Consider the following 17,129-nt stretch of genomic DNA (forward strand, 5'->3'; position numbering starts at 1 on the left):
CCCCCCCACCCCCCCCCCCCCCCACCCCCCCCCCCCCCCACCCCCCCCCCCCCCCACCCCCCCCCCCCCCCACCCCCCCCCCCCCCCACCCCCCCCCCCCCCCACCCCCCCCCCCCCCCACCCCCCCCCCCCCCCACCCCCCCCCCCCCCCACCCCCCCCCCCCCCCACCCCCCCCCCCCCCCACCCCCCCCCCCCCCCACCCCCCCCCCCCCCCACCCCCCCCCCCCCCCACCCCCCCCCCCCCCCACCCCCCCCCCCCCCCACCCCCCCCCCCCCCCACCCCCCCCCCCCCCCACCCCCCCCCCCCCCCACCCCCCCCCCCCCCCACCCCCCCCCCCCCCCACCCCCCCCCCCCCCCACCCCCCCCCCCCCCCACCCCCCCCCCCCCCCACCCCCCCCCCCCCCCACCCCCCCCCCCCCCCACCCCCCCCCCCCCCCACCCCCCCCCCCCCCCACCCCCCCCCCCCCCCACCCCCCCCCCCCCCCACCCCCCCCCCCCCCCACCCCCCCCCCCCCCCACCCCCCCCCCCCCCCACCCCCCCCCCCCCCCACCCCCCCCCCCCCCCACCCCCCCCCCCCCCCACCCCCCCCCCCCCCCACCCCCCCCCCCCCCCACCCCCCCCCCCCCCCACCCCCCCCCCCCCCCACCCCCCCCCCCCCCCACCCCCCCCCCCCCCCACCCCCCCCCCCCCCCACCCCCCCCCCCCCCCACCCCCCCCCCCCCCCACCCCCCCCCCCCCCCACCCCCCCCCCCCCCCACCCCCCCCCCCCCCCACCCCCCCCCCCCCCCACCCCCCCCCCCCCCCACCCCCCCCCCCCCCCACCCCCCCCCCCCCCCACCCCCCCCCCCCCCCACCCCCCCCCCCCCCCACCCCCCCCCCCCCCCACCCCCCCCCCCCCCCACCCCCCCCCCCCCCCACCCCCCCCCCCCCCCACCCCCCCCCCCCCCCACCCCCCCCCCCCCCCACCCCCCCCCCCCCCCACCCCCCCCCCCCCCCACCCCCCCCCCCCCCCACCCCCCCCCCCCCCCACCCCCCCCCCCCCCCACCCCCCCCCCCCCCCACCCCCCCCCCCCCCCACCCCCCCCCCCCCCCACCCCCCCCCCCCCCCACCCCCCCCCCCCCCCACCCCCCCCCCCCCCCACCCCCCCCCCCCCCCACCCCCCCCCCCCCCCACCCCCCCCCCCCCCCACCCCCCCCCCCCCCCACCCCCCCCCCCCCCCACCCCCCCCCCCCCCCACCCCCCCCCCCCCCCACCCCCCCCCCCCCCCACCCCCCCCCCCCCCCACCCCCCCCCCCCCCCACCCCCCCCCCCCCCCACCCCCCCCCCCCCCCACCCCCCCCCCCCCCCACCCCCCCCCCCCCCCACCCCCCCCCCCCCCCACCCCCCCCCCCCCCCACCCCCCCCCCCCCCCACCCCCCCCCCCCCCCACCCCCCCCCCCCCCCACCCCCCCCCCCCCCCACCCCCCCCCCCCCCCACCCCCCCCCCCCCCCACCCCCCCCCCCCCCCACCCCCCCCCCCCCCCACCCCCCCCCCCCCCCACCCCCCCCCCCCCCCACCCCCCCCCCCCCCCACCCCCCCCCCCCCCCACCCCCCCCCCCCCCCACCCCCCCCCCCCCCCACCCCCCCCCCCCCCCACCCCCCCCCCCCCCCACCCCCCCCCCCCCCCACCCCCCCCCCCCCCCACCCCCCCCCCCCCCCACCCCCCCCCCCCCCCACCCCCCCCCCCCCCCACCCCCCCCCCCCCCCACCCCCCCCCCCCCCCACCCCCCCCCCCCCCCACCCCCCCCCCCCCCCACCCCCCCCCCCCCCCACCCCCCCCCCCCCCCACCCCCCCCCCCCCCCACCCCCCCCCCCCCCCACCCCCCCCCCCCCCCACCCCCCCCCCCCCCCACCCCCCCCCCCCCCCACCCCCCCCCCCCCCCACCCCCCCCCCCCCCCACCCCCCCCCCCCCCCACCCCCCCCCCCCCCCACCCCCCCCCCCCCCCACCCCCCCCCCCCCCCACCCCCCCCCCCCCCCACCCCCCCCCCCCCCCACCCCCCCCCCCCCCCACCCCCCCCCCCCCCCACCCCCCCCCCCCCCCACCCCCCCCCCCCCCCACCCCCCCCCCCCCCCACCCCCCCCCCCCCCCACCCCCCCCCCCCCCCACCCCCCCCCCCCCCCACCCCCCCCCCCCCCCACCCCCCCCCCCCCCCACCCCCCCCCCCCCCCACCCCCCCCCCCCCCCACCCCCCCCCCCCCCCACCCCCCCCCCCCCCCACCCCCCCCCCCCCCCACCCCCCCCCCCCCCCACCCCCCCCCCCCCCCACCCCCCCCCCCCCCCACCCCCCCCCCCCCCCACCCCCCCCCCCCCCCACCCCCCCCCCCCCCCACCCCCCCCCCCCCCCACCCCCCCCCCCCCCCACCCCCCCCCCCCCCCACCCCCCCCCCCCCCCACCCCCCCCCCCCCCCACCCCCCCCCCCCCCCACCCCCCCCCCCCCCCACCCCCCCCCCCCCCCACCCCCCCCCCCCCCCACCCCCCCCCCCCCCCACCCCCCCCCCCCCCCACCCCCCCCCCCCCCCACCCCCCCCCCCCCCCACCCCCCCCCCCCCCCACCCCCCCCCCCCCCCACCCCCCCCCCCCCCCACCCCCCCCCCCCCCCACCCCCCCCCCCCCCCACCCCCCCCCCCCCCCACCCCCCCCCCCCCCCACCCCCCCCCCCCCCCACCCCCCCCCCCCCCCACCCCCCCCCCCCCCCACCCCCCCCCCCCCCCACCCCCCCCCCCCCCCACCCCCCCCCCCCCCCACCCCCCCCCCCCCCCACCCCCCCCCCCCCCCACCCCCCCCCCCCCCCACCCCCCCCCCCCCCCACCCCCCCCCCCCCCCACCCCCCCCCCCCCCCACCCCCCCCCCCCCCCACCCCCCCCCCCCCCCACCCCCCCCCCCCCCCACCCCCCCCCCCCCCCACCCCCCCCCCCCCCCACCCCCCCCCCCCCCCACCCCCCCCCCCCCCCACCCCCCCCCCCCCCCACCCCCCCCCCCCCCCACCCCCCCCCCCCCCCACCCCCCCCCCCCCCCACCCCCCCCCCCCCCCACCCCCCCCCCCCCCCACCCCCCCCCCCCCCCACCCCCCCCCCCCCCCACCCCCCCCCCCCCCCACCCCCCCCCCCCCCCACCCCCCCCCCCCCCCACCCCCCCCCCCCCCCACCCCCCCCCCCCCCCACCCCCCCCCCCCCCCACCCCCCCCCCCCCCCACCCCCCCCCCCCCCCACCCCCCCCCCCCCCCACCCCCCCCCCCCCCCACCCCCCCCCCCCCCCACCCCCCCCCCCCCCCACCCCCCCCCCCCCCCACCCCCCCCCCCCCCCACCCCCCCCCCCCCCCACCCCCCCCCCCCCCCACCCCCCCCCCCCCCCACCCCCCCCCCCCCCCACCCCCCCCCCCCCCCACCCCCCCCCCCCCCCACCCCCCCCCCCCCCCACCCCCCCCCCCCCCCACCCCCCCCCCCCCCCACCCCCCCCCCCCCCCACCCCCCCCCCCCCCCACCCCCCCCCCCCCCCACCCCCCCCCCCCCCCACCCCCCCCCCCCCCCACCCCCCCCCCCCCCCACCCCCCCCCCCCCCCACCCCCCCCCCCCCCCACCCCCCCCCCCCCCCACCCCCCCCCCCCCCCACCCCCCCCCCCCCCCACCCCCCCCCCCCCCCACCCCCCCCCCCCCCCACCCCCCCCCCCCCCCACCCCCCCCCCCCCCCACCCCCCCCCCCCCCCACCCCCCCCCCCCCCCACCCCCCCCCCCCCCCACCCCCCCCCCCCCCCACCCCCCCCCCCCCCCACCCCCCCCCCCCCCCACCCCCCCCCCCCCCCACCCCCCCCCCCCCCCACCCCCCCCCCCCCCCACCCCCCCCCCCCCCCACCCCCCCCCCCCCCCACCCCCCCCCCCCCCCACCCCCCCCCCCCCCCACCCCCCCCCCCCCCCACCCCCCCCCCCCCCCACCCCCCCCCCCCCCCACCCCCCCCCCCCCCCACCCCCCCCCCCCCCCACCCCCCCCCCCCCCCACCCCCCCCCCCCCCCACCCCCCCCCCCCCCCACCCCCCCCCCCCCCCACCCCCCCCCCCCCCCACCCCCCCCCCCCCCCACCCCCCCCCCCCCCCACCCCCCCCCCCCCCCACCCCCCCCCCCCCCCACCCCCCCCCCCCCCCACCCCCCCCCCCCCCCACCCCCCCCCCCCCCCACCCCCCCCCCCCCCCACCCCCCCCCCCCCCCACCCCCCCCCCCCCCCACCCCCCCCCCCCCCCACCCCCCCCCCCCCCCACCCCCCCCCCCCCCCACCCCCCCCCCCCCCCACCCCCCCCCCCCCCCACCCCCCCCCCCCCCCACCCCCCCCCCCCCCCACCCCCCCCCCCCCCCACCCCCCCCCCCCCCCACCCCCCCCCCCCCCCACCCCCCCCCCCCCCCACCCCCCCCCCCCCCCACCCCCCCCCCCCCCCACCCCCCCCCCCCCCCACCCCCCCCCCCCCCCACCCCCCCCCCCCCCCACCCCCCCCCCCCCCCACCCCCCCCCCCCCCCACCCCCCCCCCCCCCCACCCCCCCCCCCCCCCACCCCCCCCCCCCCCCACCCCCCCCCCCCCCCACCCCCCCCCCCCCCCACCCCCCCCCCCCCCCACCCCCCCCCCCCCCCACCCCCCCCCCCCCCCACCCCCCCCCCCCCCCACCCCCCCCCCCCCCCACCCCCCCCCCCCCCCACCCCCCCCCCCCCCCACCCCCCCCCCCCCCCACCCCCCCCCCCCCCCACCCCCCCCCCCCCCCACCCCCCCCCCCCCCCACCCCCCCCCCCCCCCACCCCCCCCCCCCCCCACCCCCCCCCCCCCCCACCCCCCCCCCCCCCCACCCCCCCCCCCCCCCACCCCCCCCCCCCCCCACCCCCCCCCCCCCCCACCCCCCCCCCCCCCCACCCCCCCCCCCCCCCACCCCCCCCCCCCCCCACCCCCCCCCCCCCCCACCCCCCCCCCCCCCCACCCCCCCCCCCCCCCACCCCCCCCCCCCCCCACCCCCCCCCCCCCCCACCCCCCCCCCCCCCCACCCCCCCCCCCCCCCACCCCCCCCCCCCCCCACCCCCCCCCCCCCCCACCCCCCCCCCCCCCCACCCCCCCCCCCCCCCACCCCCCCCCCCCCCCACCCCCCCCCCCCCCCACCCCCCCCCCCCCCCACCCCCCCCCCCCCCCACCCCCCCCCCCCCCCACCCCCCCCCCCCCCCACCCCCCCCCCCCCCCACCCCCCCCCCCCCCCACCCCCCCCCCCCCCCACCCCCCCCCCCCCCCACCCCCCCCCCCCCCCACCCCCCCCCCCCCCCACCCCCCCCCCCCCCCACCCCCCCCCCCCCCCACCCCCCCCCCCCCCCACCCCCCCCCCCCCCCACCCCCCCCCCCCCCCACCCCCCCCCCCCCCCACCCCCCCCCCCCCCCACCCCCCCCCCCCCCCACCCCCCCCCCCCCCCACCCCCCCCCCCCCCCACCCCCCCCCCCCCCCACCCCCCCCCCCCCCCACCCCCCCCCCCCCCCACCCCCCCCCCCCCCCACCCCCCCCCCCCCCCACCCCCCCCCCCCCCCACCCCCCCCCCCCCCCACCCCCCCCCCCCCCCACCCCCCCCCCCCCCCACCCCCCCCCCCCCCCACCCCCCCCCCCCCCCACCCCCCCCCCCCCCCACCCCCCCCCCCCCCCACCCCCCCCCCCCCCCACCCCCCCCCCCCCCCACCCCCCCCCCCCCCCACCCCCCCCCCCCCCCACCCCCCCCCCCCCCCACCCCCCCCCCCCCCCACCCCCCCCCCCCCCCACCCCCCCCCCCCCCCACCCCCCCCCCCCCCCACCCCCCCCCCCCCCCACCCCCCCCCCCCCCCACCCCCCCCCCCCCCCACCCCCCCCCCCCCCCACCCCCCCCCCCCCCCACCCCCCCCCCCCCCCACCCCCCCCCCCCCCCACCCCCCCCCCCCCCCACCCCCCCCCCCCCCCACCCCCCCCCCCCCCCACCCCCCCCCCCCCCCACCCCCCCCCCCCCCCACCCCCCCCCCCCCCCACCCCCCCCCCCCCCCACCCCCCCCCCCCCCCACCCCCCCCCCCCCCCACCCCCCCCCCCCCCCACCCCCCCCCCCCCCCACCCCCCCCCCCCCCCACCCCCCCCCCCCCCCACCCCCCCCCCCCCCCACCCCCCCCCCCCCCCACCCCCCCCCCCCCCCACCCCCCCCCCCCCCCACCCCCCCCCCCCCCCACCCCCCCCCCCCCCCACCCCCCCCCCCCCCCACCCCCCCCCCCCCCCACCCCCCCCCCCCCCCACCCCCCCCCCCCCCCACCCCCCCCCCCCCCCACCCCCCCCCCCCCCCACCCCCCCCCCCCCCCACCCCCCCCCCCCCCCACCCCCCCCCCCCCCCACCCCCCCCCCCCCCCACCCCCCCCCCCCCCCACCCCCCCCCCCCCCCACCCCCCCCCCCCCCCACCCCCCCCCCCCCCCACCCCCCCCCCCCCCCACCCCCCCCCCCCCCCACCCCCCCCCCCCCCCACCCCCCCCCCCCCCCACCCCCCCCCCCCCCCACCCCCCCCCCCCCCCACCCCCCCCCCCCCCCACCCCCCCCCCCCCCCACCCCCCCCCCCCCCCACCCCCCCCCCCCCCCACCCCCCCCCCCCCCCACCCCCCCCCCCCCCCACCCCCCCCCCCCCCCACCCCCCCCCCCCCCCACCCCCCCCCCCCCCCACCCCCCCCCCCCCCCACCCCCCCCCCCCCCCACCCCCCCCCCCCCCCACCCCCCCCCCCCCCCACCCCCCCCCCCCCCCCCCCCCCCCCCCCACCCCCCCCCCCCCCCACCCCCCCCGCCCCCCACCCCCCCCCCCCCCCACCCCCCCCCCCATAGCCCCACCCCCCCCCCCCCCCCAAACCCCACACCCCCCCCACCCCCACCTCCCCCCCCCCCCCCCCCCCGCCCAATGCACACACAACTAACTGACAAAATTGTTCTCCCAAGATGCTTGTGTGTCTATGATTAGTCTGCGAAAGGGGGAAAATGCATATAGGTTCTCAGGGGAAGAGAGAATTCTGCTTCCCAGGAGCCACTCTGAAAAAGGCCCTGCCCCTGGTAATTCGGCCCCTGGTTAGGCCTAACTAGTAGATCTTACAAATCTGGAAAGCATTGGTGACTAAAGTGTTGGCCTAAGTGCTCAGCAACCAGTTAGCTTTTTTCTTATGTGTTTACTTGAAATGTCGTTTCACCCCCCCTCTTGCAGCTTTCAGGTTTGCTTTGTTAAGGACGAGGGTCGAGTTTGTGTGAATGGGAGTGGGCACAGAGAACTTTAACCCTTCCCTTCCCTGCCATTTTCTCACCAGAAAAAACCCACCTCTGAGCTGCTTTTACTCCTGCTTGGGAAAGCTTAAAGTTAGCCTTATCCCCCCGCCCCCCCCCCCCAAGTGAAGTAAAAGTAATTCAAGGGTGGCTTTTCTTTAGCAAAAATAAAAACTCAGGGTTACCGTTTCTTCCCTGCACAGTTCTCTTCCTTCATAAAGCAATATTGGAGGCTGTATTTGCAAACAAGACAAGAAGCGTTCGGAGAGACCTAGATTCGAATCCTGCCCTCTCTCCGGAAAGTGACCTAGGGAAGTCACTTTCTTAGCATAACCTGCCACATGAGGTTGCCACATGGCTGGGATCCTTCCTTGTTGTCCTTTCCCCTTCCTTCTTTTTGTTCAGATAAAGTTTTGGTGCGGGTGCTCACAGGTTGGGGGGGGGGGTACTCTGGTTATTTGTGCAGCGTGGGCAAAGTGACCCGGACCGAAACTTATAACCCTTTCTTTCTCACTTCCGATTCCCTTTCCCCCCCACCTGCAGAAAACAGAACCCGTCGATTTCTCCTTCAACCCCCTGGCTGACCCCGGCTTCACGTTTTGGGACACGGGTCTCTTGGAGGCGGTCAAGCTGGGCGACCCGCACGTCCACGAGTTCTTCCGCCTGCTCTCCCTCTGCCACACAGTCATGTCCGAGGAAAAGAACCCAGGTTGGGACGGACCGAGTGGGGAAGCTAGAGGGTCAGAGGCCGAGGGGAGGAGGAGAAATCTGCCCCGTGCCACCCGGGGAGGGGGCACAGATCACATGGCTCTTGGTATCCTAGAGATGGCCTAGAGAGGAGCAGCAGTGGCGTAGGAGCTCATGTATCTAATCTGGAGGAACCGGGTTTGATTCCCAGCTCTGCCGCCTGAGCTGTGGAGGCTTATCTGGGGAATTCAGATTAGCCTGTGCACTCCCACACACGCCAGCTGGGTGACCTTGGGCTAGTCACAGCTTCTCGGAGCTCTCTCAGCCCCACCCACCTCACAGGGTGTTTGTGGTGAGGGGGGAAGGGCAAGGAGATTGTCAGCCCCTTTGAGTCTCCTACAGGAGAGAAAGGGGGGATATAAATCCAAACTCTTCTTCTTCTTCTTCTTTGCTTGTGGGGGGCAAATTCTCGCTCCCTGCGTGTTTTTGAGAGGCACTGTTTTGAAGTGAGAGGCTTGAATTGCACCTGCCTTGGGATTCCTGAGTTCATAATGGAAAGATTAATTATTGCTGGCATTCCCTGGCCTCACCCTGCTCTGGCGCGAAAAGTCACGCAGTGCGTGATTGGTGTTTGGAATATGCTGCCACAGGAGGTGGGGATGGCCACTAAGCTGGTTAGCTTTAAAAGGGGCTTGGACAGACTTATGGAGAAGTCGATCTATGGCTACCAATCTTGACCCTCCTTGATCTGAGATTGCAAATGCCTTAACAGTCCAGGTGCTCGGGAGCAGCAGCAGCAGCAGCAAAAGGCCATTGCTTTCACATCCTGCATGTGAGCAGCTGCGGTCTGATAGCTTTAGCTTGGAATATGCTGCCGCAGGAGGTGTTGATGGCCACTAAACTCCTTGGATAGCTTTAAAAAGGGGCTTCAATAGATTTATGGTATGAGAAGTCGATCTCAGAATCACAGTGTTACAGTATATTTGTATTTCCTTGAGCCAGTGTGCTGTAGTGGTTAAGAGCAGGTACACCCTAATCTGGAGGAACCAGTTTGATTCCCCGCTCTGCCACGTGAGCTGTGGAGGCTTATCTGTTGAACCAGATTTGCTTGTGCACTCCAACACATGCCAGCTGGGTGACCTTGGGCTAGTCACATTCTTCTGAGCTCTCTCAGCCCCACCCACCTCACAGGGTGTTTGTTGTGGGGGGGGGAAGGGAAAAAGCCCCTTTGAGTCTCCTTACAGGAGAGAAAGGGGGGATATAAATCCAACTACTATTATTCTTATTATTGTTTTTACTGTTTTGTGTTTGAAATTCTGTTGTTTTCTTGATTTATTTTTGATTCCGTTTCCCCAGGAGCTTGATGCATGTTTATTTTATTTTTTTAAAACTCATTTCTTTTATGCTCTCTGTTCCAAGAACCGTTTTGTCCGATGGTGCAGGATCAAAAGGCCTCACATAAACATAGCCCCCAAATCCATAAGGTTTTGCTTTCCCTCTTCATCCAACGTGACTTTGTTCCCCTTCCCTCCTTCCCCTTCCTTCTTTCCCTCACAGGGGAACTGTATTACAAAGCCCAGTCTCCGGACGAAGGTGCCTTGGTAACCGCCGCCCGCAATTTCGGTTTTGTGTTCCGTTCCCGCACCCCCAAGACCATCACGGTGCATGAATTGGGGCGGCCAGTGACTTACCAGCTTCTGGCCATTTTGGACTTCAACAACGTTCGCAAGCGCATGTCCGTCATCGGTGAGGAAGGGGGAGGGCTGGGGGGGAGAGGTACCCTGTTTCCCCGAATATAAGACATCCCCTGAAAATAAGATGTAGTAGAGGTTTCGCTGAAGTGCGAAATATAAGGCATGCCCCGAAAGTAAGACGTAGCAAAGTTTTTGTTTGGAAGCATGCCCGACAAACAGGTGCTCGGGAGCTCTCTCAGCCCCACCCACCTCACAGGGTGTTTGTGGTGTGTGTGGGGGGGGGTAAGGGAGAGGAGATTGTAAGCCCCTTTGAGTCTCCTTACAAGAGAGAAAGGGGGGATATAAATCCAAACTGTTCTCTTCTCCTTCTCCAATTCCTCCTCCTCCTCCTTGTACTTGTGCTTTCTAATCCCTACACTGCTTTGAAAGTCTTGGTGGTGATCTTGAGCCAATCAGATACTCTCAGACTAACCTTCCTTTGTGATTATTGTGAAGATTAAACAGAAACAGGGAAACTGTGCATGTTTCACTGAGTTCCTGGAAAGTAGGGGAGGAATAAATATGTGATGCCTAAGTCATGCATTGTTGGGTCAGTTCCAGGATCTATGTTAGTGGTGGCGAACGTTTGGCACTCCAGATGTTAAGGACTACAATTCCCCTCAGCCCCTGCCATCATGGTCAATTGGCCATGCTGGCAGGGGCTGGTGGGAATTGTAGTCCATAACATCTGGAGTGCCAAAGGTTCACCACCACGGAATTATGTAATTGAAGATCCTGTGGCTAACAGTGGCCAAACTGATACTTCTAGGAAGCCTACAACCAGGTCAAAAAGCCATTGCTATCCTCTGTTGTTCCCTTCCAGCAGCTGGTTCTTGCAGGCACACTGCCTCTGTATGTGGAGGTTCCACTTAGCTATCACGGCTAATAGATCTCCTCCTCCTCTGTCTCCACCCCCCTGATTTCCCACCCTCTCGACACGGTCTTGCCCCGTCCCGTTTGAACTCAAAAGCGGTTTCTCCTCTTCTCTCCCCTCCCTCCCTCCCATCTCCTCCCAAGTGCGGAATCACGAGGGGCAGATCCGTCTGTACTGCAAGGGAGCCGACACCATCTTGCTGGAGCGGCTTCACCCCGGCAACCAGGAGCTGTACAACGCGACAACCGACCACCTGAATGTAAGTCAGGGGCAGGGAAGCAGGGGCTCGGAAATCTGAGGCTGCGGGTTTGACAGGGGCATTCCCACGGTCGGCGTAGAGCGGAGCAAGTCATGGCTTCATGTGATTGGCGGGAGGGGATGGATGTCCACAGGAAATCAGAGTTTGGAGACCAATAGCAGCTGTTAGCTGGCCTGGGCGGGAGCCTCCTTCAATGCCTCCTCCCCCCCAGAAATTCCTCCTTCCCCCCAGAAATAGGAGCCACTGTGGTGTAGTGGTTAAGAGCAGGTGGCTGCTCGTCATGGGGGCTGTGTGCATTTTATTTAGAAGCAATTCCATTTACGTCTGAGGTAAAGGGCTGGGGTAGAGACCGCGCCGGTCAGGTTTTAAGACCTCAACTTCCACAGTAGGAAATTCTAGACCAGGGGTGCAGAATTCATTTGTTACGAGGCCGGATACGACGTGAATGTGCTTTGGTTGTCTTGGGCCTAGGGATGGGGTGGCTGCCTCAGGTGATGAGCCCTCAGGGGACCCCCCTCCCCCCGATAAGCAATGGGGGAGGGGATGGCTATCTCAGCTAGTGAGAGTGCAATGGTTTCACTACCCCACAATGGCAAGCCTGCAGTAACCTTTCCAGCCCAGAAAGGCACTGGGGCAGTTGGATGCCTGGACTCACAAGTCCGCAGGGGGCTTGCCAACCCCGTGACCTTCCCCTCCCCTCCTCTCCCCTTCCCGCCCTCAGGAATACGCCGGTGAGGGTCTTCGGTCGCTATGGTTCTGGGCCTAGTCACGACCTAGAGGAAGGGCAAAGCCACACTGGGCCGAGCTGACAGCACAGAGCCAGCTGCGACTCAAGCGAGGGCCGGGAGGAGAGGGTGGCCCGGCTGTACGAGGAAGTGGAGAACGACATGGTGGTAAGGCAGGGCCCCGAGAGGGGTGCCTCTGTTGCTCCGTTTCCTTCGAAGGCTGTTTAATGTCGCTTAACCCAATTAGTTAATGTGGACGAATGGCGACGTGAACCAGTCAGGGTAGTGTAGTGGTTAGGAGGGGTGGATCCTAATCTAGAGAACATGGTTCAATTTATCCATTCCTCTACATGAGCAGAGGATTCTTATCTGGAGAACTAGGTTCGATTCCCCACTCCTCCACATGCGCAACGGACGTATAGCTGGTGAACTGGATTTGTTTCCCTGCTTCTCCACATGAAGCCTGCTGGGTGCCCTTGGGCCAGTCACAGTTCTCTCCGAACTCTTTCAGCTAAGTCACAGTTCTCTCAGAACTCTTTCGGCTAAGTCACAGTTCTCTCCGAACTCTTTCAGCTCCACTGGCTTACAGAGTGCCTGTTGTGAGGTAGGGGACAGGACTGAGACTCCTTATGTTTGGGAAAAGCAGGGTATAAATCCAAATTCCTCCTCCTCCTCCTCCTCCTCTTCTTCTTCTTCTTCTTCTTCTTCTTCTTCTTCTTCTTCTTCTTCTTCTTCTTCTTCTTCTTCTTCTTCTTCTTCTTCTTCAATACCTCACAAGATATTGCAGCGGGGCCTTCCGATTGAGCTTCTGCTTATTTGCATTCTCCCCTGAAAATTTCAAAAAATGGAAATTAATAAAGATTTCGCGGTCTGACCTGAGCAGCTGGAGAGCCGTTTCTTTTCACGGATGCGGAGATGAGCACTCCACACAAGTACCCAAAGTATGTAACTCTCTGACAAATCTCCTAAGCCGGCATTTATTATGTCTTAAATCTGGCTTGAAAACAGAAATGAGGGATTTTGCGAGCTCGTGACTCAGCTGGAAGGCAGCGAGGGGGAAACAGAAAATTCATTAGGAACTCTGAGGCTCAGTTTGGAGGTAGGTGCTGGGGCTACAGAGAGATCGCACCGCACATTCTTTGTCAACAGGATTTTATTTTATTTAATACACTAGCGGGCCCGGCCACACGTTGCTGTGGCTGAGTCTGGTGAAGTGGAAAAGAAAGAAAAGGGGAAGCGAACGGTTCAAACATGTGTCATTGCACAATGCTTGCAAGGGAGGGGAGGGGCAAGGGGCCCCTCGCTCCCCTCCCTCTCTCCCGTTCCCTTGCATGGCAACCCGGCCGGTCCCTCCCTAACGTTCCCCTTCCTCTGCTAGGGTGGGTGGGCCATGTGCAGGTGGCTGGACCTGTCCCTTTCACTCCCTTCCCTTGCAGGCAAATTTTCTAGCGTAAAACATGCTGGGAGGCATGAGCTACGTTGTGTTCAAATTTCAGAGCGTTTGGTCCAGCAAACCCCTGGACCCTCCCTCACCTTCCCCTTCCTCCGCTAGGGTGGGTGGGTCATGTCCAGTTGGCCCGCCCCATCCCTTTCACTCCATAAGGCAATGGTTTTCAAGGAAGGCATGGTTGGTTCCCTTGTATCAGAGGGTGTTGCTTTGACGGCTGGCAGATGGCGCTGTTGCAGAACAGAACTGTGGTTCCAACTGTCACAGGTGTGGCATGTACACAATAACTAGCACAGTTGTGACATGTACACAACAGGGGGTGTGGAAACAGTGTGGCAACCGGGCCGCACACGAATGCAACGTTGTGTGAGAATGTCAAAGCAATCGGTCCAGTAGTTGGGGAGATTACCTGTCGGCAGAAAAACGCACTGATAGATTTTTATATAGAGAGATTTTCCCTGCCTTTCCACCGAGGAACTCAAGAGTGCCTCCCATGTTTCTCTCTCCCTCTTTTTTTATCCACACAACAACCCTGAGAGAACATGACTGGTGCGAGGTCACACATCAAGCCTTAAGGCAGAGGGTGAATTCGAACCTGGCTCTCCCAGATCCTAGTCTGACATTCTTAGCCGCTACACCGTGCTTGCTATCTAATGACATAATCTTCATGTTATTTATCAATGTCGTTCGTATCCCACTTGTTTCCCCAGCGGGGGACCCAACGCGGCTTCCGTTGTTTTCCCCGTCTCCCATTTTGTCTGCACAACAACTCTGTGAAGTAGATTAGGCCGAGGCTGTGTGACTGGGCCAAAGCCAGCCAGCAACTTTCTGTGGCCAAGTGGGGATTCGAACCTGGGTCTCACGAGATCCCAAGCCAGCTCTCGCCACTACAGCACGCTGGCTTCACTTCACAGCAGTAGGCAAGACTCCTCTTTCTGAGAAGCTTCAGCGAATACCCCGCTCTGTTGACCTCGGACAGGGTCCACGGCGCTGCTGGCGCCATCTTGGGCCAAAACAGGCGCTCCCTACTTGCAGTGACAACTTCTCTTCCTCTTGCCCTCCAGCTGCTGGGAGCCACCGCCATTGAGGACAAGTTACAGCACGGAGTTCCGGAGACCATTGCCCTTCTCACGCTAGCAAACATCAAGATCTGGGTCTTGACAGGAGATAAACAGGGTGAGAGGCACGTTGGTCGGGCTGGGGGAAGAATGGGTGCCGGGTGAGTGGCGGGCTCCTTTTTGGTTTTGTTTTTAGGTCAGTCACTGTAGAAATTCTAGTCAGCCAGTCAGGGGCGTTCCTAGGCAAACTGGAGCCCGGGGACAAAACCTGAGTTTGGCGTGCCCCCCCCCCAGCGAATGGGTGGCCACCCTCCCCCTAGTGACACCAAAATTTCAGGGTATCGTCTGGTAACTATTCTTATGATGCCACCCAAGTTTGGTGAAGTTGGGTTCAGGGGGACCAAAGTTATGGTCCCTCAAATGGGTAGCCCCCTCTCCTGTTAGCTCCCATTGAAAACAATGGGGATGGGGCACCCCTTTTGGGGGTCCATAACTTTGCTCCCCCTGAACCAAACATCACCAAACTTGGGTGGTATCAACAGGACAGTCTCTGGATGGTCGCTAGCTTTAAAAATGCGCCCCCTGCACGCCAAAACGTAAAAAACTCTAAAAAATGTTAAAAACACAAACGACTCTGAAATGGTGGCACCCCGCCACATGACCAAATGGGGGGCGCCCGGGGACATAGGGTACCCCCTGTCCCTAGGCAGGTACGCCAGTGCAGCCAGTGCTAGAAGTTTGATATTAATCGGTCAAATTTACATGCGTTTAAAGAAAATAATGCTGAAAGCAAAAGCACGCTTAAATTGTTTCTAGATTAGCTTCATGTTGTTGAAAATAATATATTGAAAGAGGCATTCCCTCATCTTTTTCTTTCTGGGGGAACGCCTCTTCTAAGAGAATTGAAGAAATCTTAATCAATCAGCCCTGCAGCTTTGTCAATTAAGTGATCAAATTTGCATATCACTGAACAAAATAGTTCTGGAATGCTTAAATTGTTGACAAGACTCTTGTTATAAAAATCTTGTCTTAGATGAGGCATTCCCCCGTGTCTCTCTTTCGGGGGAATGCCTCTTCTGAAGAAATCCTAATCAACCGGGCCTAGAAGTCTGTCAGTCAATCAGTTAAATTTTACATGAGTGAGGAAAATAGTTCTGGAAGTAAAATTGTTTTTAGATTTGTATTGTAACAACACTGTCTTAGAAGAGGCATTCCCATTTCTCTCTCTTTAAGGGGAATGCCTCTTCCAAGAGAATATCACAACGCATGTTGTAATGAATAAGAGGCATTTCCCTGTCTCACATGGAGAATGCCTCTTCTGGGCGAATGTCAGAAATGCTTGTGTCACAAGCAGCCTCTGTCTTAGGAGAGAAATTCCCCCTGAGCAAGAAAGCCTCTTCTAACAAAACACAATGAAGAAACTTTTTCTTTGATCAGTCAGTTAGACGACTTAACAATGCTGCAACTGCGATTTCTTTAGTACATTTCAATATCTCAGAAACCCGTTGCATTCCCTCGTTTGGAGGTCCATCGTTCAAAACAGTTTCTGGGACCGAGCCCCTCTTGAGGTCAGGTGTGGAGATTTAGGCTCAGCTCTCGTTTGTTTGTCACAGAAACGGCCGTCAACATCGGCTACTCCTGCAAGATGCTGACCGACGAGATGACCGAGGTGTTCATCATCACAGGACACACGGTCCTCGAAGTGCGGCAAGAGTTGCGGTGAGTCGGGGCCGTGGCTGGCGGCGTGGCGGCGTGGCAGTGGATTTTCGGTGGGCTAGATAAATGACGGCGCTGAGTAGGCTAAGAGAACGAGGTCTCTGCTACAAGCAGACGAACAGAACAGACGAAGAGCCAGCGTAGCATAGTGGTTAAGAGCAGGTGTGCTCTAATCTGGAGAACCGGGTTTGATTTCCTTCTCTGCCCGGCAGACCAGAGTCAAGGCGGGTACCGAGCGAGGCGTAGTCAGACAGCCCAGAGTCAGGGCAGGTGGCAAGCAATGACGTGGTCTGGGCAGTCCAGAGTCAAGGTACCGGCAGGAGGGCAGGCAGGCTGAGAGCTGGCAATTAGAAGGAGACCAGACCATGGAGCTTACCAGAAAAGGACACTCGTTGCACCCTGGCAGAGCCAAGCCCAAGGCGGAGTTTATTTACAAAGTCTTGGCTAATGAGGCTGGGATCCTGCAAGGGCTCAGTCCTCAGATGCAGATGCCTCCCTCTCACTGAGCCTTCTGCCATACCTAGTAGCAATGCAAGCACCTTTCCTTTTACTCTGCAGCTTCTGTCTCTGCCTCCTTTGAGCAGCTGGCTCATCACTCGGCTCTTTGGAGATTCCTGAGGGCTCTTGCAGCTGCACGGCATCAGTCTCTGCCTCGGCTTGCAAGGAAGGGCTTGGAGCTGGCTCTGGTGAGCCAGCATCGGGTAGTGGTTGAGAGCAGGTGCATGCTAATCTGGAGAACCGGGTTTGATCCCCCACTCTGCCACTTGAGCTGTGGAGGCTTATCTGGTGAACCAGATTAGCATGTGCACTCCAACAGCTGGGCGACCTTGGGCTAGTCACAGTTCTTTGGAGCTCTCTCAGCTCTCTCAGCCCCACCCATACCTAGCAGCAATGCAAGCACTTCTCCTTTTACTCTGCAGTTTCTGTCTCTGCCTCCTTTGAGCAGCTGGCTCATCACTCGGCTCTTTGGAGATTCCTGATGGCTCTTCCAGCTGCACGGCATCAGTCTCTGCCTCGGCTTGCAAGGAAGGGCTTGGAGCTGGCTCTGGTGAGCCAGCATCGGGTAGTGGTTAAGAGCAGGTGCATGCTAATCTGGAGAACCGGGTTGGATTCCCCTCTCTGCCACTTGAGCTGTGGAGGCTTATCTGGTGAACCAGATTAGCGTGTGCACTCCAACAGCTGGGCGACCTTGGGCTAGTCACAGTTCTCTCAGAGCTCTCTCAGCCCCACCCACCTCACAGGGTATTTGTTGTGGGGGATGGGGGTGGGAAGGGAAAGGAGATTGTAAGCCCCTTTGAGTCTCTTTACAAGAGAGAAAGG

The 17,129-nt window shown here is 68.4% G+C and overlaps 1 protein-coding gene across 1 annotated transcript in view; it reads left to right on the forward strand.

The window, feature by feature from the left end:
* Window positions 1-17,129, forward strand: part of ATP8B2 (ATPase phospholipid transporting 8B2) — a 69,526-nt gene that overhangs the window by 36,060 nt on the left and 16,337 nt on the right. The window contains exons 10-17 of the mRNA XM_048503467.1: window positions 7,018-7,106; window positions 7,854-8,019; window positions 9,555-9,743; window positions 10,748-10,863; window positions 11,585-11,623; window positions 11,676-11,756; window positions 14,100-14,211; window positions 15,707-15,812. Coding sequence (XP_048359424.1) covers window positions 7,018-7,106; window positions 7,854-8,019; window positions 9,555-9,743; window positions 10,748-10,863; window positions 11,585-11,623; window positions 11,676-11,756; window positions 14,100-14,211; window positions 15,707-15,812 — 898 coding nt within the window. The remainder of the gene's footprint in view (window positions 1-7,017; window positions 7,107-7,853; window positions 8,020-9,554; window positions 9,744-10,747; window positions 10,864-11,584; window positions 11,624-11,675; window positions 11,757-14,099; window positions 14,212-15,706; window positions 15,813-17,129) is intronic.

This window comes from Sphaerodactylus townsendi, linkage group LG01 (assembly GCF_021028975.2).
Source record: "Sphaerodactylus townsendi isolate TG3544 linkage group LG01, MPM_Stown_v2.3, whole genome shotgun sequence".
NCBI classification, from domain to species: Eukaryota; Metazoa; Chordata; class Lepidosauria; order Squamata; family Sphaerodactylidae; genus Sphaerodactylus; species Sphaerodactylus townsendi.